The following is a 25,553-nucleotide window of genomic DNA, read 5'->3' as shown; positions in this document are numbered from 1 at the left end:
AATTTCTCTGAAGTACACAATCCATTTCTCTGTTTAATAAAGTATCAGGAAGCAGCATGTAGTACAGAGGTTTCCTAATCCTATGGAAAGGAAGATTGCTTGGCTCCCCTGTACTTTTATATGCAGGAATAAGAGTTTGTAGTGGAATCAGTTTTTAAAATGAACATTTCCATATCCTACAGTTCCTAGGCCTGATACAAGGACAAAGCCTCAAGTCTGTCTTTAGGATGGTTCTTTGAGGAGACAGAGTTCCTGACAGAATGAGCAGAGAACACAAGTCAGCCAAGTGTGTCACGCCAGGGCTGCTTTGACTTTGGTTTGTTGCTGTTGTTGGTGTTGCTGCTGCTGGGGGTTTTGGGAGGGTGATTCTTTTCATGTTGTAGTAGAGGGTTGTGGGTAAAGGTCTGCTGTAAGGGACCCCTGGCTGCTAGCTCCAAGTGGTTCTGCATGCGTCGTTCACGCTTATGGAGCTGATGTGCAATTTCAGCATTCTTCTAGCCTTGTTTGAAGCTCTTTATGAAGCCTTCCCGGGGAGGTAATTTGTCAGGGTCATGCACAACACGCTGGGGTATTTTAAGTACAGTGCGTACAGTAGCCGGAGGCAGGCTACTTGGCCCAGGGAAAACATATTGGAGGAGAGCCAGTACATGAACACTGCCGAGGGGAAGTGGATGGTATGGGCAAGACTGCCAGGGGCTCACTCTGATAACATTTCTCATCCACTGAAGGTCAGAACTTTGCACACCTGTGTCAGCACCTAGCTCTAGGACACCCCACATTGTAGCAGTGACTACTATCCATAACATGTAGATGGGATCAGATACAGTGAGATCCTGGAACCACCAGAGGCCACCTGTCTGCATACTGAGCACAGGAAGGTTGGCCATCTCTCTCAAGGCAATGAAGAAGGAGATGAAGACTAGTGCCTGAGTCAGAGGCAGAATGAGGGGTTTAAAGAATTTAATATCTTGCTTTTTCTGGTAAAGTGTCATCTCCTTGGAGGCCCTGTAAAACTCAGCATTGTCTCCTGCCAACTTGGCCTCTCTGATTCTAGTGGAAAACTTCTGGATCTCTGGCAAGTGGTTGTGAATCTTGGCTACCTCTCGCTGGCCCTTCACGATGAGAGGAAAAACGAGGCAGCGGGCAAGGACTGTACATGCTGCAATGGCCCCCCACCAAGGAAGGCCCAGGTTAACATGCATAAATTCCAGGAGGTTCTGGGTCAATCCCACTGGGGTGTATGGCCCTAGTCCCAGTTCAGCGAATCTCTGTTCTGCAACAGCGTGGATTATATCTGTAGTTCTTCCAGAAGCCACCTCAGGTACTGCTGTGGGTGAAGGAGTTGCAGGAACAACAGGAGGTACTTGGACCTGGGCTTCTGCAAATGAAATAGCAGAGGTACTGAGGCAGCGGTGGCTGGAGATTATGACGAGGACATAATGCGGCTGCCTGCAGCCGGGGTGGCTTAGGACCTGGAGCCCCTCTCTCAGCGGTTTCCACGGCCACTGCGAGGACCTATGATACTGTGGAACTAATCAGATGAAAGGATAATGGAATGTCTATGCTGGAAGCAGAAGGCCCAGCGTGAGGCCACAGGGTATTCACTAAGATCACCCCTCAAGAAGCAGACAGCTTGCCATCCAGGCGAGCACATTGCTGCTTTGCTCTCGCAGACTGTATGTGTGCATTTCTAAATCATATTGATCTTGCCAATTTATAAAGTTTATATAAATACTTTAAATGTTTGTTAAATTAATCATAATGTTAGAAAAAGAAGACCAGCCGAAATATGGGTTTAGCATTTAAAGGAATTTAATTTTTTTTTTTTTTTTGGTGGTACTAGGGATCAAACTCAGGGCCTAGGCTATGCCAGCCAGTGTTCTACCACTGAACTACATCCCCAGTCTCTCAAAAATTTTTAAAGAAAAAAATCCTGAAATCTTATTAGTGTGCATTCATTTCTTCACAGTGGGAAACATAACTTTTTCTTGTGTTTTATCCAAAAGATCAACATTATTTCAGGGTTTAACATTTTGAAAGTTGGGGATATTATTATGGAGTCCACATTTATAGGAAGTACTTAAGTTTGTGAATTAGAGCTAGATGGGGTGACCTTGTCATTGTTGGTTCATTTGAGGGTACAAAGTGCTTATTTTTCCTGATTGGTGTTTCATAATGGAAGCAGGGCAAAGTGTCATTTGGGCTTCTGCACTGGGAAGAATAACATATTTCTAAAAAAACAACTGAGATAGTTCTGTAAATAGCAGAGTGATCGTGTGTACCTGACTAGTTGTTCATGTGTTTCCTAAAGTTTTGAATTCTTGACTATGAAATTCTAAAACAAAAAAACAAAAATAAGAGTATAGTTGACGCTGATATATTCCTCACCCAGATTTAATGATTATCAGGATTTTGCCATGTTTGTTCTTTCCTCACTTTTCTTGTTTTCTTTTTTAAATATTTTTTTAGTTGTAGATGGACTCAATACCTTTATTTTATTTTATTTATCTTTTATATGGTGCTGAGAATCGAACCCAATGCCTCACACGTGCTAGGCAAGTGCTGTCCCACTGAGCCACAACTCTAGTCCCTCTCTGTACCATATTTTATATCTGAAATTGTTTCTCTCTCTCTTTTTTAATATTTATATTTAGTTGTAGTTGGACACAATACCTTTATTTATTTATCTTTTATGTGGTGCTGAGGATTGAACCCAGTGCCTCACACATGCTAGGTAAGCACTCTGCCACTGAGCCACAACCCCAGCCCCTCTCTTGTTTCCTTTACTGAAAAATTATAAATAGCATCAAGTCATTTCCTCCACACACTGCAGTTCACATCTCTAAAACCCAATTTCTTAACCATGATGCCACATTGCATCAGATATTTAGGTATCTCTGCTTGCCTTCAAAATGTCTTTTAATGGTTTCATTTGAATCAGAATCCAAAGTTCAGACATTCCTTTTTTAGTTTTGTGTCTCTAAGTCTTTGTTGATCTAAAGAACCTTCTCTTATTTCTTATTCTTTTCTTCTCATACCTCTGACTTGGTGCAGAAATGAGTGGCCTATACAATTTCCCATATTCTGGATGTGTGTGTTTGCTTCTGTGTGGTGTCATTTAACTTGTTCCTCTAGCTCCATACTTCCATTAAATAGATTTTAGCTCTAGAGCTTGCATTTTCAACAGGGGAGATACTGGAAACTTTATGTCTTCCTTTTATGATGTTGTATCTTTATTTTAATGCTCCCTAGTTGATGTTGATGTAGTTTGTTTTAGTCTTTGAAAGTATTTTACTGATTATCTTTCTTTGCAACAGAAATATGGACTGATGTGACAGACTGCTAGATATTCCCCAGTACCCTTCTCTCTTCTTTTCCAGTATTAAAAACTGCTGATCTAACTGGCCAGGATCACTTTTCATGTGATTTTCTCAATTTGGGGTTTCCCAGACCATTTAGGAAGAATACATTCAATGTCAAAGCCATGAGATGGAATGTTTGTAAATCTCATAAGAGAGTTTTAATTTTTCTCTCCAGAGGCCAGAGCAAGGACGATTTCTTTTTAATCCATCATTTCATCTAAATTTAACATGGCTTAGGTTTAATATGAAATTGCTGTTTTCACATGGTCCTGACTCTATTGGACTGTTAGGATGTTGACACCCATGAACTCATGCTATAATTCTCCTCCTTTAAAACACAGCTACATTACTTTATATCCTTTCTGGGCCCTATCCTTTGTTTACTTTGGCCCTTGACATGTGGGAAATTTCAACATCTCTGTGAATAATCTGGCCAACACCCTAACTTTGCAGCCTCTTGCCTATTCTGAACCTGAGGAGCTATGAATTCTACTCCCAAAGCCATACCTTTGCTCTTCATCATCATCCAAACTAGACTGCAATATTTTCACAATATTAAATCCTGATATATAATTTGCTGATCATAATCTGTTTATCCTTCAGCTTTCTTGCAACCTTACACTTTGCACTTTAAGCCCTCTAATCTCTTCATATATTTCCTCTGAAGTCCATTAGTGCCCCTGTGTTGTTAAAACTTCTTTTCCTTTCCAGTGGACATTCCATGGTGCAGTATTCCACTCACATTCTTTCTTTGCTTCCTACAGTGTTCACTGTACGAAGCTCTACCTGGGGTTAATGTAATCCTGATGGCTCTTCATTTTTATACTTAAAAAAAAGGCAAATGGGCATTGTTTTGAAAATACATTATCAAGTACTGGACAGTGCTTTCTAGGAAGTTGTGAATTGGAGGTGGCAGAGCCATGTAATGGGAGGAGCCTAGAGAAGAGCCATTTACTGACTATGTTGTTTATTTCAGCAAAAGAGAAAATTTAGTTGTGTTTTAGCCATCACACATTTGGGAATTTTTAAAAACAGAACCATTACTTTAACTAATAAAACAGATATCATTTTTTTTTTTGTAGTGGGAATTGAACCCAGGGGCACTTAAGCACTGAGCCACATCCCAGCCCTTTTTTGTATTGTATTTAGAGACAGGGTCTCACTGAGTTGCTTAATGCCTTGCTAAATTGCTGAGGCTGGCCTTGAACTCGAAATCCTCCTGCCTCAGCCTTCCGAGCCTTAGGGATTACAGGCATGTGCCACCGCACCCAGCACCATTATTAAATTTTATTTTTTGTTAGGAATAAGAAAATTATGTGTATAAACAGTGATATAATATTTTGTTCCTCTGTTTTAAAATACATTATCGGGCTGGCGTTGTGGCTTAGCAGTAGAGCACCTGCCTAGCACATGCAAGGCTCTGGGTTTGATCCTCAGCACCACATAAAAACAAATAAACAAAATAAAGATATTGTGTACAACTAAAAAATAAATATTAAAAAAATAAAATATATTATCAATTACATAATTTAAAATAACACACACTTGAGTTAACATTTCATCAAAGGAAATATACAAGTGATTGACAAGCATATTAAAAGGATGTTTGACATCATTGGTCATTAGATAAATGTAAATCAAAGCCTCAATGAGATACCACCTCATACCCTTTAAGTAGGCTATAATAAAAAAACAAGTCAGAAAATAACATTACTGTTATTTATTACTGGCAAGAATGTGGAGAAGTAGAAACCTTGATTAATTTTTGGTTGTAATGTAAATTGGAAAATAGTTTGTTGATTCCTCAAAAAAGTAAACATAGAATAACCATATGACTCAACAATTCCATTTGTAGGTTTATACCCCAAATAATTGAAGGAAGGTGTCCAAATAAAACTTTCATCTGAATGTTCATATAAACACTATTTACACTGGTCAAAAGGTAGAAGCAACCTAAATGTAAATTAATAGATTTAAACAAATTATGATATATACATATCATGGAATATTCAGTCATAATAAAGAAATGAAGTACTGATACATGCTTCAGCTTTGGATGAGTCTCTAAAATAGTCTAAGAAACCAGAGGTCACATATTGTATGATTTCTTCTCTGTGGAATATCCAGAATAGGAAAATCCATAGAGACAGAAAGATAACTAGTGATTGCCAGGGACTGGGCAGGGAGAGGGAATAATAAGTGGGTACTTAATAGGTGCAGAATATTCTTCTAGGGTGATGAAAATGCTTTGAAAATAGAAAGACATGTTTGTGCTAAATGCCATTGAATAGTACATTCTGAAATAGTTAATATTATGTGAATTTTGGTCCAATTAGAAAAGAAAAATGTAACAACTATAAAACTAACTCAATAAGTAAATAAAGATTAACTACTTGTAATCTTCATGCTCAGAGATTCTATTGCATAGAATTTGCAGGGAAATGGATGGCATTAGAGCAGATTATGCTAAGTGAAGCTAGCCAATCCCTAAAAAACAAATGCCAAATGTCTTCTTTGATATAAGGAGAGTAACTAAGAACACAGTAGGGACGAAGAGCATGAGAAGAAGATTAACATTAAACAGGGATGAGAGGTGGGAGGGAAAGGGAGAGAGAAGGGAAATTGCATGGAAATGGAAGGAGACCCTCAGGGTTATACAAAATTACATACAAGAGGAAGTGAGGGGAAAGAGAAAAAAAATACAAGGGGGAGAAATGAATTACAGTAGAGGGGGTAGAGAGAGAAGAGGGGAGGGGAGGGGAGGGGAGTGGGGATAGTAGAGGATAGGAAAGGCAGCAGAATACAACAGACACTAGTATGGCAATATGTAAATCAATGGATGTGTAACTGATGTGATTCTGCAATCTGTATATGGGGTAAAAATGGGAGTTCATAACCCACTTGAATCAAAGTGTGAAATATGATATATCAAGAACTATGTAATGTTTTGAACAACCAACAACAAAAATTAAAAAAAAAACAAAAACTTAACACCAGAAAATAAATCACCCAATCTATAAATGGGTTAAGGAACTGAACAGGCACTTCACAGAAGAAGAAATACAATCCATCATCTCTGACAATTAGAGAAATGCAAATCAAAACTACTGTAAGATTTCATCTCACTCCAGTCAGAATAACAATTATCAAGAGTACAAGTAGCAATAAGTGTGGATTTTTTTAATCAAGAAAAGTTGTTGAATTTTGTTGTGTTTTCTGCATCTACTGAGATAAACGATTTTTATCCTTTATTTTCTTTATTCTCTTAACATGGCATATTATACTAATAAATTTTCCAATGTAAGACCAACTTTACATTCCTGGAATAATTCCCACTTGGTTGTGATATATAGACCTTTTGATATGTTATATGAGTCAGTTGGCTAGTTTTGTTAGGCTTTTTGCATTGACATTCATAAGAGATATTAATATACAGTTATTTTTGAGACAGATCTTGCTATGTTGCCCGGAGGGGTCTAAAATTCCTAGACTCAATTAATGCTACCTCCTTGGCCTTCTGAGTGCTGGAATTACAGGATCATGCCACCACACCTGGGTAATATATAGTTTTTTGTGTGTGGGTGATTGGTTTGTCTGGTTTTTCTATCAGGGTAATATTGATCTTATGGAATGTATTAGGAAGTGTTTTATCTTTTCCTATATTTGGAGAGAAGTTGAGAGAATTAATAATAATTGTTTAAATGTTTGGTAGAATTTATCTGTGAAGCCATATGTTTTTGGGGATTTTCTTAATGAGAAAGTGTAAATTACTAATTCAATATCTTTACTATCATAGGAGTTTTCAGTTTCTTCTTGAGTTGGGCTTGGTAGTTTGGGTCTTTCTAGAAATTTGTCCATTTAATCTAAATTATCTCATTTTTTGACATGTTTGTTTGTAATGATCTCTTATAACCCTCTTTATTTTTTTAAGTTCAAGATTAATGTCCCTCTTTCATTCAGTACCTAGTCTTGTCTCTTATTTTGTTGATCAATCTAGGTAAAGCTTTGTCAATTTTGTTGATCTTTTCAAAAACCAAATTTGGTTTCAATGATGAACTTAAAAAATGCTAACCAGGGCTGGATGCTGTCGTGCACGCCTATAATTCCAGTGACTCAGGAGGCTGAGGCAGGAGGATTGCAAGTTCAAGACCAGCCTCAGCAACTCAGTGAGACCTTGTCTCAAAAGTTTTAAAAAAGGTCTGAGGATGTATCTCAGAGGTGAAGTGCCCCTTAGTTTAGTACTGAAAAGGTAAAAAGCTAACTAGATAAAATAGACAGTTGATGGATGATCGGTGGAAGAAGTTAAGGATAAAATCTAGGTTTTTGATTTGGCAGCATGTTGAAAGTGGAAAAGAGAACCAGAAGGATGCAGAATAGTGTGGGGTGGAGGAGGGGAAAATCTTGAATGCAATTTGGACCTTGAGTCTGAGGTTCTGAGGGTCTTTGATAGAGAAACTTCAATTAAATTTAATTAACTTGAGCTATTTGCATGCAAAATGCTAAGGTCATAGTTTGATTAATGATGAATCAAATAATGGACTTCTCTTCCTGCAGCTCAGCCTGACATAGAAGAACAGAAACGTTTATTCCTTCCTGTTCAACATTACATTCTCTGCAGTTATCCACTTAAGTCAGTATTGGTTTTGGGTGGAACAATACTAACTTTCTGAAACGTACCTCATTTAATGAATGGTAGCTCCATGTGCCTATTGCACTTATCAACTCCTGTCAAAATATTTAAAAAACAAAAAATTAAATAGCTTCCTATTGGTTCTTCCAGTTGCAGAAGAAGTCAACTTGAAAACTGCCCAGGAAGATAGGGCCAAAGGCTATCCCCAATGGTGAGGGTTAGAGTTGGCAGGGTTGGGTTTGGATGGGGCAGCAATCAGTTAATTGTTTTTTTTTTTTTTTTTTTACTATTAGTAATGTCCAACATTTTTATAGATCTTTACAGTTTAAAAATTACTTATATGCATGTTGACTTAATGACAATTATTGTTGAACAAGGTATATAGATTGGGGGGATGACAATGAAAAGACATGTTAAAAAAGAAAGTGAGGGCCTGGGGAAGGAGCTAAAAAGTATTGGTGGGTGGTGGAGTGAGCCATTCTCTGCCTGCCTCTCAATGCTGGGGATTAAATCAGGGTCATGTGTGTGATAGGCAAACACTCTGCCACTGAGCTACGTCCTTAGCCCTTAAGCCATGTATTCTCATTGAAAGTGATATTATTGCCAAGGAATGAAAAATGGCTCTGGGGGGGATAAACTTAGATATTATAATGGCTTATAATCCTTCAATGGGCTCTAGTACATGAACAGATGGAAAGATATACCTGTGATTATTAAAATTTCATTGGGGGTGATGATTAAGAAAAAATATCTAAAATGCTCACTGAGTCAATAATAAAAAAAAGGTGGAGAAACACTGACAACATCCTCTGGTGCCTAGAGAACTTTTTGACATTCATGACCGATTCCTCTGTTCTCAGACATGTTAGACAAATTTGTCTTTGCACATCTGCAGCTGGCTGCGCTGGTCCTGCTCACTGAGGCCCTAAATAACCATGTTTAAAGCCCCTTTCATCCTTTGAACACAGTGCCTGAATTAGGGTGGATGTGAGCCACAGCCAGGTAGGGCAGAGAGCAGCCCGTGAGTGACTGGTCCCTGGAAGCCTGGCTGTGCATCACGTTCTCTCCTCAGGCTCTTCTCCATCTCCTGAGATGCAGCTCTGTATTTCTGGATGCCTGCTCTATCACTTTACTTTTGAAGTGGCTGCCAAAAGAGTGGGTACCAAAAAAGCCTTGGTTATGGCATCTTTCCAGTCACGACACTTGGGCACAGGGGCTCATCCATTTGAACAAGAGTGAATGTGATGGAAGAGAGATTCACTTGAATCATCAGATCTTTGTCTTTATTCATGGTTAATGTGGAGTTAGGTTTCCCAGCAGCTACGCTATCATTTGGATCACATTTTGTTGTTGTTGTTGTTGATGTTGTGGAAACTGTCCTGTCCTTTCTCAGCATGCCAGTCCCCTACTCACTAGATTACAGCAGACCCCACCCTCACCAAGTTATGATAACCCAAAAATGCCTTTAGGTAAATAAGTACGATTATTTACACCAGTTAAAATAAGATACTAAAAGACAGAGCCAAATGTCCCCTGGGGGACAAAGTCCCCTCTGGTTGAGAGCCACTGATGTGGAGAACCCAGATGGTCATAAAGTATCAGTCTCTTCATCATATTGGTCTGATCAGAAATTTTGCCACAAAGGGTTTGAGGTTTGTTGTTAAGCATGGCCTTGATGAGAACACAGTATTATCAGAAATGGTGGATGAAAGTATTGTGACCACAACATTCACAACAATCACTGGGTGAGAACTTGCTGAGGATGTTCCACATGTTAACTATTAGTCTTCCCAACAACTCTAGAGAATCAGTGCCATTTTACTCTACCCACCCTACAGCTGAGGAACTGAGACATGGGGACCTGCCTGAGGTCACCTGGCTGGTAACAGCAGAGTCACCCAGGTGGCAGAGTTAGTGCTCAAGCATTCATGAGTGCATGATATCTCTGTCCTGCTGTCTTTCCTGTAAAGTCCGTACTTTATCCTTCACAGACCAGCAAGGTACTGAGCACATAATAGCTTGTCATGAGAACCAATTGGCTTTTGTCTGTTTTGACATTGGCATTTACTGGGGCACACACCCCTGTTTCCAGAGGGTCCCTGTTCAACCATTCTTCCCTTGGTGATAACGTCTCTTATGTGTCTATAAAACAGCACTCTCCTTCATTTTCTAGCCCTTTACCCCGTTTTAGCCATCCCAAGAGTACTTAGCACAGTACTTAGCCTCCTCTTAGTACTTATTGTTTGTTCCCTTGCTCTTCAACAGACTAAAATATCTCTTGAATGAAAGGAGGGGCTTTATTCTACCAAAACTATTATACAGATTTAATGCAATTCCTATTAAATCCTAGTGATATTCTTCATAGAACTAGAAAAAGCAATCATGAAATTCATTTGTAAAAATAAGAGACTCAAAATAGCCAAGGCAGTCCTAAGCAAGAAGAGTGAAGCAGGAGGTATCACAATACTAGACCTTAAACTATACTACTGAGCAATCGGATCAAAAATGGCATGGTTCGGCTGGGATTTGGCTCAGCGGTTGAGCACTAGACTAGCACGGGTGGGACCCGGGTTTGATTCTCAGCATCACATAAAAAAATAAATAAATAAAGGCATTGTGTTGTGTCCATCTACCAAAAAAAAAAAAAAAAGATTCTCTCCCCCTCCTCCCTCCCCCCGTCCCCTCTCTCTTTAAAAAAAAAAATGGCATGGGTATTGGTACCATAATAGACATGTACACCACTGATACAAAATAGAAGATGCAGAGACAAATCCATATAAATACGGTTATCTTATACTAGACAAAGGCGCCAGAAACATACATTGGAGAAAAGATAACCTATTTAACAAATGGTACTAGGAAAACTGGAAATTCGGGGGCTGGGGATGTGGCTCAAGCGGTAGTGTGCTCGCCTGGCGTGCGTGCGGCCGGGGTTCAAGCCTCAGCACCACATACAAACAAAGATGTTGTCCACTGAAAACTAAAAAAATAAATAAATATTAAAATTCTCAAAAAAAAAAAAGAAAACTGGAAATTCATATGTTGCAAAATGAAATTAAACCTCTATGTCTCACCCTGCCCAAAAATCAACTCAAAGTAGGTCAAAGACTTAGGCACTGGAACAAAGACCCTGCACCTAACAGAATAAAATGTAGGTCCAAATCTTCATCATGTTGGCTTAGGACCTGACTTTCTTAACAAGACTCCTAAAGTTCAAGAAGTAAAATAAAGAATAAATAAATGGGATGGACTCAAACTAAAAAGCTTCTTCTCAGCAAAGAAAACAATCAGTAATGTGATGAGAGCCTACAGAATGGGAAAAAATCTTTACCACATGCACCTCAGATAGAGCACTAATCTCCAGCATATATAAAGAACTCAAAAAACTTAAGATACAAAAAACAAATAATCCAATCAATAAATGGGCTAAGGAACTAAACAAACACTTCACAGAAGAAGAAATATAATTGATCCACAAATATATGAAAAATGTTCATCATTTCTATCAATTAGAGAAATACAAATAAAAACTAAGAGTTCATCTCACTCCAGTTGGAATGGCAATTATCAAGAATACAAGCAATAATAAGTGTTGGTGAGGCTGTGGGGGGAAAGGTACACTCATACATTGTGTTGGGACTGCAAATTGGTGCAGCCAATATGGAAAGCAGTTTGGAGATACCTCAGAAAACTTGGAATGGAACCACCATTTTAACCTAGCTATCCCACCCCTCAGTTTATACCCAAGGAACTTAAAAACAGCATATTACAGGGACACAGCCACATCAGTGTTTATAGTAGCTCAATTCACAATAGCTAACCTTTGAAACCAACCTAGATTCCCTTCAACAGATGGAAGGATATAGAAATTATGGTCCATATAAACAATGGAATATTACTCAGCCTTAAAGAAGAATGAAATCATGGCATTTGTAGGTAAATGGATGGAACTAGAGAATATTGTGCTAAGTGAAATAAACCAATCCCCCCAAAAACAAATGATTAATGTTTTCTCTGATAAGTGGATGCTGATCCGTAGTGGGACAGGGTGGAGAAGGGAGGGAGGAATGAAGAAACTTTGTATTTTGGAGAGGGGAATGAGGGGAGGGGTCGGGCGGTGGGGATGGGAAGGATAGTGGAGTGAGAAGGCCATTTTTACCCTATCCATGTATGTATGGTTGCACTACTGGTGTGACTCTGCACTGTGTACAGCCAGAGGAATGGGAAGTTATGCTCCATCTGTGTACAATGTGTTGAGATGCATTCTGCTGCCATATGTGACTGATTGGAACAAATTTTAAAAATCGGGAAAAAAAATGAAAGGAGGAGCTTTGCCTGCTGTGTTCACTGCTATAGCCACAACATCTAGAACAATCCTTGACATAGAACAGATGTCCATTAAGCATGTGAATGAATGAAAATACACGTTAGCTGAACGCTACATTCATACTCTGGTTATTGGTTACTACTTTTCCTCAGTATTCTTATAAAAAGATAACTCTCCTCTGAATGACCAGGGAAATTTGTGCAGAAGAGGAGCATAATATTGGGGCCAGACAGGAGGGTCAACAGAAGGGCTGGCATCTTGGGGATCCCAGATTAATGACTATCAGAGATTTATTGTTAACTGGCTGTGGCACTCTCATATGTCCATTTTTAAAATTTTGCTTCATGGGTCTATAGTAATTCAATAGAGTCATGATAATATAGATAGTGGAATTAATTTTTTAGGCTTGTATATAAATCATGTAGTAATTCTAAACTATTTTATAGAAAAATTAACAGATAATACAAGGCTATATTTTTTTGTACAAAAATTAGTCAGTTATACCTCTCTGTATAGCTCTAAGACTATTATTCATATGTTGAAAAGAATATAATTTTAATTAACGTGTACTAAGAATTTAACAATTGCTCTCATTATATTGAAAAAGAAGCCACATAGTAATTACAGGTAGGAATGCAGACACATTATGACCTGCTGTTGCAGCTCTTCTAGGAATGGTGTACCAACCCCTCCCCCCCCCAAAAAAAAAGGGAAATACAGAGAGTCAAAGCCTCTGTGTCTCAAAACTATGACTTTCTCACTCTCCACAAAATTACTTTGAAGTTTTGGGACCCCATTCTCCATTCTACCCCTGAAACTGTAGGACTCGGGAGAGCTTGCTCAGTTTCCCTTTTACAAAGATGTAGATTGCCATCCTGCAGTTAGGCATTTCTCTCAGATTTGAGAGAGCTCATTCCCTAAACCCTGACAATTGGGCCTGAAAAATTTAGATCTGGTTCATCCTCATCTAGGTTTAAACTCATCTTTAGATCCTGTACAGGTGAATAGTCTAAGAAGGCAAAGAAAAGCCTCTCCACCGTTGGGGTTTGGGATGGTACAGAGACCTCCGAGTTAGAAAGGATGCACCTGGAGGATATTATCCGCTATACTCATCACCAGTGTTCAGTCCATACGTACCCCACGCCCCACAGGGAGCACACTACCTCCCTAACCTCTGATTCCTAGTGCCACCACCTGAAGACATCATGGGAAACTGTCCCTTTGCTCTCCAAAAGTCTCTTTCAACACTGGGTCAGGTTTTAAAGAGGTCATAGAGCATGATTTTATATTGCACACAGTTTTATGGTATATAAAATGCCATGATAGTATTATTATATATTGTTTAAACTTTTGGAGGTGGGATAGAATGCTACACACAAAAAATGAATTTAGAGCTGTCCAGGAGAACTTTTGCAGTGATTGAAATGATCTACATCTGTGCCTAGATGTCTGAGCCTTAAAGGACGTCTACTACTTGGTATATAGGAAATTTAAAGCTGTGTTAAAGTGGATCTTGAATAAGACCCTTAGGCTTCCACATGGCTAGTATCTTTCCTTGTCTCAGGATGCGGGGATCCTTTTGGAGAGGGACAGCAGACAGCTCTGTACTTTAGCATCACATAGAAATGGTTTCCAAGGAAGTTATTAACTTTAAAACAGTTAGGCAGGGACCGGACTTTCAGAGGGAAAATCAGAAATGGTGGGTCTCTCACAGCCTGTTCCCTCACTGGCCCACATCCTTCTGTGCACATCTGCTGTCTTGGAAGATTGACACTGTTTTGGAAGTTTACAGAGGCAAGCCTTTTCATGGGAGCTCCTACACTCTTGAGGAGTCCCTAGAGTGGCTTGGGTTTGGACAATAGAATAAATTCACTCCTTTAAAGTCACATATATACTGACTTCAGCCAATCCAACTGACAAAGATAATTGCTCGAGTATCTTAGATGATGGAGCCACACAGGCACCACTCAGCTCAAGGGAATGGGGAAATTCAGTTCTGACATTAAGGAAACTTATGTAGTGAGAAACACATCAAAAGGTGGAAATAAGTTGGGTGTGGTGGTTCACACCTATAAAACCAGGTACTTGGGAGGCTGAGGCAGAGGGATTGCAAGTTTCAGGCCAGCCTGGACAACTTAGCAAGACCCTCTCTCGAAAAATATTTTTAAAGGGCTGGGAGTGTAGTTCAGTGGTAGCAATGGTAGATCACCGAGGTTCAATTCCCCAGTGTTCAAAAAGAAGACGTTAGAAACAAAAAGAAAGATGAAATGAAAAGGTCTCTCAGATTTGGACAATTAAGACATTAAAAAAGTCAGGTGAGGCATATATTGATACTGAGGACTTCTGGCTGAAGGATCAGAGTAAAAGAATTATTTGCTCAGATCCTAGGGTGATGCATTTGGCTTTATTATAACTTATGCCTTACACAGGAAAGGGCTAAGTGGCTGAAGAGGATGTAGGCTTAGTTCATCATCTGACACCAAATATTATTGTGGCAATTTTTTATATATATGGTTGACAGATAATAACAAACATAAAAATCTATAAAGATGATTATGTTCTTAGGTTAGGCTCCTGTAAGGATGAACATTTACTACAGGTAGAAAGGGAAAATTCCAAACAGAATCTTATTTTAGAATTTTAGTATTAATGGATGGCAGTTTCTTGGATCAAAGTCTTCATGTGATAGGAAATGCTGTGGGAAAATGACATCCAAACAGAGCCCAGCTATCCACTGCACTTCAGAACTTGCCCTGTTGTACAGAGTCTGTTTAGGGTTTGTGATGGCTGCTAGTTGTTCTGGCCAAACCCATAGGTAAGCACCCAACCCTGTTTCTGATTCCCTCTTTGAATCCGCTGGGAACTGTCTCTCTGTGGAATGTGCTTCTGAACTCTTCAGTGAAAGACCCACTTCCCTGGCTTTTACTTTCTCTCCCCTTCCCAGTGGGTAAAATGAGAACAGGGATGTTTATGGACTTACTCCACTGATATTGTTTGGTGTCTAATGGGCCTCCAGGCCACCAAGTCTCTGAGGTATTCACAGATAGGAAGATCAAGAAGAGAGGCAATCCCCCATGTAATTGATGGGATATGCTGCTCACACCAGGTCCCTGAGTCTCTTTTCTGGACAGGAAAATAGCACAATTCCTCTGCTGGAGCACGTGTGGGCACAACTCACACCAATGTGCACAACTGCAGACACAGTTAAGGCTCAGAAGCATTCAGAGAATGTGGCTGAGGTTAGAACCAAGTGGGGACAGAGCCTTCTCCCCCCTGGTAGACTCGCTCAGAGGGTTTCCAGGTAGACAGAAGATCCAGGGAGAGGTTGCTCTGCTCTTGTTTGGATCTGACCTGGAGGTAGCCCAGCACATCCATAGTATCACCACAGACTTCCTGAAGTCGAGAAACCTTTTCATAAGGCAAGGACCAGCGCCAAGCCTGGGAAACGTTGAGGGCATTCCTGGCATTGGTGTGGAAGGCATGCTCTCCCATGCCCTTGCCCCGGGTGATGTTATACACCCAGTTCTGGAGATGGGGCAAGAATTTCAACCCCACATATTCATACATCCGGGAAGTCTGAGCCAGTGGAGCCCGGACTAGGTCTTCATAGCGGATGAGCAAGTAGCGCTTCTGCAGAGCTTTGGGCAAGGACTGGATGGCCTTGTATATGTCCATCTGGCTTTTGCAGATGATTTGCATCGTGTAGTATGGATAATCTTCCTTTTTGAGTTTCTGCCAATTCTGCCCCATCACAATATGACTGTCAATCATGAGTTCTGCTGTGGTGTGTTCTCGGGAACGGAACACAGCCCGCGGGTCCCGGACCAGGTGCACGATGTGCAGGTTGAGGGAAGGGTCTATCAGCAGCTGGTAGAGGGGCTGCAGGTTGAGGAAGCGCACCTCCTTGAGTACTACGTGGCTGTAGGAGCGGCAGGCCTTCTCCACCACGGTGAAGGGCTGTTTGTTGCACAGGATCTTGCAGTGAGCGTGGAAGGTGATCTCCTCCCTGGGGAAGAAGTCGCAGGCAGGTGGGGAACACAGTGCCCGGCTGTGCTCCCAGTGGAAGAGACTGGACTGTTTGAGGGGACCAGGTTTCATGTAGGCATCAAAGACACTCATGTCACACAGAAAGACAGAACGCAGTAGATCCCGCACGGCCATGTGCAGACTCCAGGCAGTGCTCTCGGTGAAGGTCATCCACACGTGCCAGGCTGGCTCCATTAGGTAGAAGACATCTGGGTGCTGCCCAAAAAGCTGCCCCACAAAAGAAGAGCCAGAGCGCCAGGAAGACAGGATCAGCACATGCACAGGCTTGGGCTCCTCCTTTCTAAACAGGGCGCTGTGGTTATACATGTGGAAGAAGAGAGCAAAGACAGCCACCTGGGAAACCAGGAACAGCAGGAGCCTCATTTTTTTGAGCAATATCATTGTGCTGAAGAGGATGACCCTTAAGGAACAAGCAGAAGGGATTGAGTCAGGCTGCTGTTTTGGTGCCTGCCTTCCATTCTCTTTCTAGTCAAAGCCACCTTCTCCCTGACACCTTCCAAGGAGCAACGTGGAAAGCTAGAACATTTGTGCAACCAGTTGCACAAATTCCTGTCCTGACCAGTTCCTGTTCCTTGCAGTTAGTGTGTCGATAAGTTTTATATATTTTGGGGTCTTTATTTCCTCCCCCTGGTCTTTCTTGGGTTACCAAGAATTCCTGAACTCAGCCAAGTTTAATCAACATAGGAGAATGACTGCAGCGGGTACCCTGGTGGCTGTATGCCTTCACATAGGCCACAGAGGCAAAGCTTAATCTCAGTCTAACCCAAGTCTTGGTTGGATACCTTGAGATTCTCCTGAAGCTTAAGGAGAGGAGCCACCCAGCAAGGAACACCCTGAGGACATTTCTCAACCGACACCCCCAACTTGAGGGAGATTGCCTCAAGCTCTTTTGTCATCTCCTCCCCCATTTTTCATTAAGCACAGGACTTTCCACTTCAGTTCCCTGAAAAATTGAGCAGCAGGTTATAAAACTGCTTGGCTTTAGAATTGTATCCTCAGCAGCAGAACCAAATGCCCATGATACCTGTCATCTGGTTCTCTCTGATTTCGTCTCATCTTATGGGATAAGGACATGGGGGAACGGATCCAATGATGACCTTGGGTCTGTATAGGTAATGAACAATCTATTTATTTCAGTTGCATTGTTGGTCTCCTTACCAGCTGACTCTGAAAGTGTGCCAAACAACCCTCAGCTGTAATAGTGATCCTTATGGCCATTTTGTCACTGTGCTGCTGCTTGTGGAATGCTTGGCCACTCAACACAACCTATTCAGGGCTGCTCAGTATGGTTGGGCAGATAGTGCATTGCACGACCCTAGGGCATGCCATCTCATCAAGGATTTAGAAACTTATTATAAAAAGTTCTGTAGGTGATCTTAAAGTATCTTGGTCCAACAAGGTAAATATTATAGGATAGTTTTTCAGTTGCTAGATATAAAATATTTAAAGAAAGGATTTCCATTTTGCACCAAGGTTCATATAGACTGGGAGCAATCTTGAACATATTCTTGTGACATTCAAGGGTTGCTTCATATGAAAAGACTGTGCCAGATTTTTTTCCTTTGGAGATTTTAACTCTTTCCCACATGACTATAGATCATTTGGGGCAACTTCTTGATATAAATAACAATTTAGAGATAAAATAGCTATTATATATAGTACAAATATTATTAGCAGCAAGTTGCTAATTAGCATAACCCTATATACCCAAGAAATTCTCCCTTTTAGTTTTTATATAGAAGAGAAACTATTTCTGGATAGTAACTGGAGTTAGATGTAGAGTTTACAATTTTCCTGGTGATGAGTTTTATCACCAAGTTTTAAAAAAAAGTGTTTGATTTTGTTTTTGTTTTTTGGGGTACTAGGGATTGAACTCAAGGGTACTCGATCACTGAGCTAGTCTTTTGCAGTCTTTTACCATTTCAGATGCCTCAGTAATGACCTTTATGTTTACACACCATTGCACATGTGTGTACACAAGCTATTGTATTTTATTTAGAGACAGAGCCTCACTGAGTTTCTTAGTACCTTGCTAAATTGCTGAGGCTGGCTTTGAACTCACAATCCTCCTGCCTCAGCCCGAGCCACTGGGATTACAGGTGAGCACCACTGCATCCAGCTAAAAAAAGGTTTTTGATAGGTAATTCTCACTTGGTTCAAATTGTTTCGAAAAGTATCATTCTCATGGATATTCCATAGACTCAGAATTTAAAACAGGGCATTCCTAAGATTCTGCATGCAGAAGAAAAGATAGGGAGTGCTTACCAGTCCGCAGCCTGGTCCGTCACACCCAGTCTTTAACACACATGACAGAGAAGGGAAAATTTTTTTGACAAGGAGTTGTGTCTGTAAGGGAAGTCTGTAGTCACATTTTAGAAAGCCTCTAGACCTACTGTAAATAGGGATAATGCTATATCTTTTAAAGGGTCACAGCTTCCCCCCCCCCCAAGGGAAAAAGAACAAGAATTTACTAGTTGCTGAACTGGTAACCTCTTCTCTATTTACTAACAGCTAGTATTTATATAGCTTGTAGGATATGGTGAAAAATCTACCTCCAAAAATCTGTCCCCCATCTGCCCATTTCTCAACTTGTCCCTAACATAGCAATTGGGTTTATTTTTTTATGTGTAATTTCATTTGCTTTATGCATTCCCCAAAAAGTTCAAATGTATATATTTTCTTATTTTTTTCCCTCTTTAAAACACAAAAAATATGGGGCTGGGATTGTGGCTCAGCGGTAGAGTGCTCGCCTATCAGGTATGAGGCCCTGGATTCGATCTACAGCACCACATATAAATAAATAAAATAAAAGTATTGTGTCCAACTACAACTAAAAAATAAATATAAAAATTGGTTAAAAAACACAAAAAATAGTAAGTTATTCCCACTGTGATGCACTTTTTTTTTTTTTTTAAACTTGTGAACATGTCTTGTGGGAAGCTTTCCCTGGTAGTATATAAGGCATTTCCTCATTCTTTTTTACTACACAGATTCTATTATATGGATATACAATGACTTATTTAACTCATTTTCTTATTGATGGGTTTTGGCTTGCTTTGCAGTCTTTTACATTTCAGTGCCTCAGTAATGACCTTTATGTTCACACACCATTGCACACGTGTGTACCCTGAAGTGGAATTGGCAAGTCAAAGAGTATGTGCATGCTAAGTTTTGGTATCTATTGCCCAGGCAGCCTTCATACTGCTCGTAAACCATTCTCTATGTCCAGAGCTCCAGAGATATTTGAGAATGGCTTTTAGAGGAGGAAGATGTGACTCTTAGAATTTATAGCTTGTTTCCTGAAGAGGTAGAGCTTACTTTGCCAGCTCATGGGCTTCCCTTGGAAATCCCCTGGACCTTCTGGGAAATGGGTAATGATCCATGCCAGGCCTTGTGTGGCCGTGGCAGAAAATCCCCTTCTCTTCCATCCATCACAACAGTGCTCTTCCTCAGGATGTGCCAGAAGGATCCAGGGAGGATCTTCTTTCTTTTGTGGCCAAAACAAAAACAAAACTAGACAAATCCCCCTCCTAAAATAACCATGTTGCTCTCTGCCTGGGAAATGCCAATGGATGGTAATTCCTGCCTTGTAGACTTGGCCCTGTGGATTAGAAGAAGGCCAACTAAGTAGGCTCCTAGTTCTTAAACTTGAGTTCAAGAGGAAATGATTAGAAACTAGAATGTTACTGATAATGGTCAAAGGATGCCCTCTCCATCCTCCACCCAAGACAGATGCAACTTGAACAAAGAGCTTCTGCTTAGGGTAACATGAGCAAGAGAAACAGTTTAGAACAAAGAAAGGAAACCATGGAGCAAAAGAGAGAGGAACCTAAGGAGAGAAGAACTTGACATGTATGCAATTATAAGGAGACTGTTGGTAGAATTTTATACACAGGGCCTATAATGACTTTAGGAAAAAAGCTGATATTTCTTGGCAATTAGGAGAGCAGACACCTTTCAAAGTACGTCCTCCCTCCCTCCATCCCAGCTGTAGGTTAATTTTGTCCTGTGGGGCTCAATTGAAATGGCCTTGTGTCTTCTTTGCCTGCCAGCTCTGCTCCTGGCCCCAAGCCCATTCCCTCTGCAAGCTGGAGCTTGACCTTCTAACTCTGTTAGAAGTTGTCCATAGTTCTCAAGAATTCCTACAGAAATCCTCTAACTTCTTTCTTTGATTTTACTCTCCGTGAGCACTTTCCCTGGCCAGAAAGAACATGCTTTTCTGAAGTGAGTCCCACTTTGGACAACACATGGTGGGGCTGCCCAGGCCACCAGGAAACACTCTAGGGTATTCTGGCAAAGCTCATCTGCAGAGACTGTAATCAGCAGTGGAGGTGGATGCTTTGGAGCCCTGGCAGAGGTGAGGGGCTGTGGGTCACCAGTGTGCTTAGGGAGGCTCAGTGGAGAAAAGGAGACTCTTCAGTTGATCCTTGAATTGCACTCTCATTGCCAGAATTCCCAGCCTGCTCATCTCAAGCAGGGCCTTGGACAGTACCCTTCCTCTTCTATCTCTCAGCTCTCTCCTGTCATCCACTGCTGAGCTAAATTATATTTCTAAAACACAAGTGTATCACTCCCTGCTGAAAAATCCTCAATAACTTTTCAACATATATAGGGCTAAATCAAAATCCCCAAATCTCTCACTCTGGGTCCTTCATGGCCTGATCTTTGATTTCCTGCCACTCCCTTTCTTTTTGGTACCTTAGAATCCAGACTCAACTTTAAATTCTTCCAAAACTTCCCTGTTATTTAGGAGTCCTGAGACCTTCAACTACAACTCTTCCAGAGTCAGCCGACCTTCTTCCTTTAAGAAAGTTTTTCCTCCTCTTTCCAAATGTCCCTCTAGCATCCATCCCACTCTAGAGGAATTAGCTGTATGTGAATGTCTCTTCCCACTGAACTGCAATAATTTAAGGGAACGTCTGTCTTGTTTTTCTTACAGGTCCATAACAATTTGGCGAGTGATGAGGATTCCTTAAACACTTTTCAAATGAATGAAGAAGTAAGTAGTAAGAAATCAGTAAGTAGTTGAGTGTGGGAGGAGATATCATCACTGTTAGAAGCAAATAACCCAACAAGCTCCTTCTCGAAACTGAAACTTATCATTTTATAGAATGCATACAGAAATCTTTAGTATCAATGACTACATTGAGTACTAAAGCACATAACCAGTACTTTCTCAGGTGTGGTATTAATAAAATCAGGTGCATAGTTTTCATATGAGATGGCACACTAAAAATATTTTCCTACACTGATCCTGTAGTAGTTAAAACTAAGAGGAAAAACAACATTAAATTATTTTTAGAAATTTTTATTAAAACGAAATAAAAGCCCCATTCAGGTGACAGGCTGCCTTGTTCTAATCAGTTCAGTTACTAGGTAGACAAGGCAAAACAAACAACAAAACCCCCAAACTCAGCACATCCCATCACCCCAGAAATAATTTGAACCCGTATTGCTCCAGTGATGGGTGATTGGCATCAAACTGAAACATAGTGGACAGCCTCTAGTTGAAGAGTAGTAAGGATTTTGTTAGGATTTTGAAAAATATCACCAAAGGGGTGGCGATAAGGTACAGTGACCATGAAAACACCAGAACAATGAGCCTCACTGAACAGTCTGATTAAAGAGGGCTGAAGTTTGAATATACCCATAATCATACTGTAAAGACTTTTAGGAACAAAATGAGAAATTCTGTGAAAAAAAAATTAGATAGTAGTTTAAGAAGCCTGAATCCCAGGGGCTGAGTTGTAGCTCAGTAGTAGAACACTTGCCTGGCATGTGTGAGGCACTGGGTTTGATCCCCAGCACCACATAAAAATAAATAAATAAAATAAAGGTATTGTGACCATCTACAACTAAAAAAAAAAAAAAAAGAAGAAGAAGAAGAAGCAGTAGCAGCCTGGATTCCAACCACTTAGCACGTTGCTAATTTAGATTCTCCAGTGATATTCTATCCCTGCGCCCAGATATCAGGGATGACAGAAGATGCCTGTACAGCTGAGGGAATGGGGTTGTGCTGGGGACACCCACCTTAAAAAAGAGCCTGTAGACTGGGAAATCTGTAGAACTAAGTTCCAGGGCAAAGGGTATCCATACATCAATTTTTTCACTAGATTGAGAGTGCCAGGGGACTGAACTTTTGTCTTTGCCAGTGCTGTGTCCATAGTGCCAAAGGCAATGCCTGGCATGTAGTACATGCTTAAGAAACATCTATCAAGGAATGACTGAGTGAAAAAACATTTGTAGAGGTTGTTTTACTGTTTGAGGTGCCCTCACTGACCCAACAAGGAAGGTTGGACAAGGTATTATTATTATTATTACTTTTTAAAAAGGTCAACTCTTTATTCTTTTTTTTTTTTTTTTTTTTTTGTGATGCTGGGGATTGAACCCAGGGCCTTGTGCATGTGAGGCTCTACCAACAGAGCTATATCCCCAGCCAGCCCAAGGTATTGTTTTTATTTTACACATATAAAGCATTCAAATTCCAATTAAAAGTTCCAGACTTGCTCAAGACCATTCAAGATAGAGGTCCTTCTACCTTAGCTGACATGCTGGCTCTCTAACTTAATCAAATTTTATGTCTGCATGGTGTTTCATGATTTTCAAAGCCCTTTGAGGGTTAGTCATGAAAATAACCCAATTAGAAATTTTGGAGTGATGAGCCACTTTCTTATTTTTCAGAATTTATTCAGTTTATTTGTAAACTGAACTTTTGATTGATTGACTCACCAGCTATAATAGCTCTGCCTGGCTCACAATGCCCATGTTTTGGGTCTCAGGTCTGAGAGTTGTCAGTGATCACACTACACTGCACCTAAGCTCCAAAAACCCTTCAGCTCTCTATGCCCCTCCCATCCCCAGCAGAGAGCAGGAGAGAAACTGTGGGAATCACAGAACCTTGAGCTCCAAAGCAGGATCTGAACGGATCAGATGTACCAGGGGGCAGTTTACAAATGTACATCAAAACAGCCCTGCCCAATTCTAGGCACTTTAGGGATGGGGTCAGGCTTGGTGGAAGAGCTAATAGTACGAGGTTGCTTTCTACTCAGAAGATGCCCCTGGTGATTCGGATACAGATTCACCCTCCCTCCCACCAGCCCCTCTAGCCAGCCATCCGGATCCCAAGCTTTGCTGCCAGAAGTTATCTGATACTCTGATCCCACAGCCCTAGGATAATTCTCTTCTTACCTTATTAATGGCTTAGGCTTCTCACTGCTTTTGAGAGGCTCACTGCTAGTGGAGCTGATCACTGTTCACTGACTCACCAGATCCCTTTTGGCTTCCTCCTCCTCCTCCTCCTCCTCCTCTTCCTCCTCCTTCTCCTCCTCATAAAAAAGATCCACCTTGCAAGAGGCTTGACAAACCACTGGCTCCCAGGAAGCTGTGACATTTATAACTTTAACACCAGTGAGACTCAAGGGGTGGGGAGACTCTGGAGCATGTGGACAAAGCAAAGGAGGAAGCATTCTCTCCCCCGCCTGGGATGTTGCCTGGAATGTTGACTGCTCAAAGGTCAGCTCTCATCGCAAGGTAGAAGCAGAAAAGAGACTCCTGGAGACTTAGCAGATGAGTTCCCAGGGACATTGCTCATTATAGGCAGAATTGCTCAGAAGGTCTTATACCTTACTCATATCTTTTTTTTTTTTAATTTCTAAGGAGAAAATGTGAAGATTGTTTATGCCTTGCACTTCTTTGCTCCCTCCACCCTACAGAGGTAAAATGTCTTATCCTTTGTGTCACATCCAACATCTTTACCCTTCTCGTAAGAGGTAATAAATATGTTCTGGAAGGACACAGATGTACTGGCATTTGGTTGGAGTGAAGGGGACAAAAAATTTCCCTTTAAAAAAAAGAGAAAAGAGTCATTATTAAGGATAATAATGTCTTACTAGCTGTGTGCCTTGAGCAAAACACATACCCACTCTGAGCTACTTTACATGGTTGTTAAGAGTCTAAAACAGAAGATGCATGTGCAGAAATGGAAACTGTGATGCAGCATAGAAACCACAGATTTTCAGAGATCTGGGCAAGTTACTGCATCTCTTTTGAGTCCTAGAATATCAGTGTAAAATAAGGGTGATAACATCCACCTGATAGTATTGTTGTGAACATTGGGATTAATACACACAAAGTCCCTACACAGTATTATGACAATAATAAAAGTTTTAAAGCAGTAGCTATTATTGAATAATAATAATATACCTCTTGTTTATTCCTGGGCTGCTGGCTCAATTTCCAGGCTCTGAGAGAGTAGGCAAGCATTGTGTGAGTTCTGGGACTCTAGGGTTTGGATGATTTCCATCAGCTGAGTCCCCTAAGGCCTTATCACTGCACAAAGGACAAGAACCTGTGAGGTTGCCATGTATTGATTTCAGCTGTGTATCTCTTCTTCTCTTCCTGTTTCTTTCTGGCAGAGAGAAGAGAAATTTCTTTTCCTCCCTGTTCTGTGCAGAGATGTAAGTTGAAGAGCCAGAGTAGGTAGCAGTAGTTCCGTTTTTATTCTTCTTTTAAAACTAATACTTGTTAAGTATAAAAAGTTTGAAAATACACTATTTATAAGGAAGGAAATAGAAATACCTTTGTAAATTGCTGCCCAGAGAAAATTGCCATTGATGATTTTCCTGTTCATGTAGAAAAGACAATTTTATACATGCTTTTCTTTTATTTTTTGCTCTATTTAAAGATAGTTTAAATTATGAAATGCAAATAGGTCATAAAGGTAAATTTAACAGGGCTAGGGTTGTGGCTCAGCAGTAGAGCACTTGCCTCACACATGTGAGACCCTGGGTTCGATCCTCAGCACCACATAAAAATAAAGAAATAAAATAAAGGTATTGTGTCCAACTACAACTAAAAAATACATATTAAAAAGGGGGTAAATTTAACAAAGGAACTACCACTTAAATAACAAAAATAAACCAAAATCAGAACAGCGCCAAAGCCACCTCCCTTCCCTCACAGACCTTCCCAGCTCAGCACTCAGGGTGCTGCTTTCACAGTAAGCAGATCCTTGCTTCTGTGTATGGCTTACCATGCAGGCAATATCAGTGGGATCATACCCGCAGACATTCTTTTGAGCTTTCCTTTCAACCTTATCCTTTAAGAATCATCACGCCATTTCATATAGTTATCTTTCAAAAAAATTTCTATGTAATGTTCCTTATACCACCTCTTATGATGTATCTTG

General features: G+C 40.5%; 1 protein-coding gene and 1 pseudogene across 2 annotated transcripts; both read right to left on the bottom strand.

The window, feature by feature from the left end:
* Positions 1-8: 8 nt before the first annotated feature.
* Positions 9-3,885, bottom strand: LOC107151058 (annotated as a pseudogene). The gene is made up of 2 exons (XR_001504661.2): positions 3,870-3,885; positions 9-1,531 (listed from the first exon to the last, which is right to left on the bottom strand). The product of XR_001504661.2 is annotated as a mitochondrial inner membrane protein OXA1L-like (transcript).
* A 10,920-nt stretch (positions 3,886-14,805) lies between these two features.
* Positions 14,806-23,807, bottom strand: Chst4 (carbohydrate sulfotransferase 4). Its single transcript, XM_015496335.2, has 2 exons — positions 23,555-23,807; positions 14,806-16,766 (listed from the first exon to the last, which is right to left on the bottom strand). The coding sequence occupies exon 2, from the start codon at positions 16,745-16,747 to the stop codon at positions 15,560-15,562; it is 1,188 nt and encodes a 395-aa protein (XP_015351821.1). The 5' UTR covers positions 16,748-16,766; positions 23,555-23,807; the 3' UTR covers positions 14,806-15,559.
* Positions 23,808-25,553: the final 1,746 nt, after the last annotated feature.

The sequence above is a fragment of the Marmota marmota genome, unplaced genomic scaffold, assembly GCF_001458135.2.
Source record: "Marmota marmota marmota unplaced genomic scaffold, marMar, whole genome shotgun sequence".
In the NCBI taxonomy this organism is placed as follows: domain Eukaryota; kingdom Metazoa; phylum Chordata; class Mammalia; order Rodentia; family Sciuridae; genus Marmota; species Marmota marmota.
This window is presented reverse-complemented; position numbering and strand designations above follow the sequence as displayed.

Excerpts from the sequence above, each read along its gene's own strand:
- Chst4 (XM_015496335.2), bottom strand. The coding sequence starts at position 16,747 with ATGATATTGCTCAAAAAAATGAGGCTCCTGCTGTTCCTGGTTTCCCAG.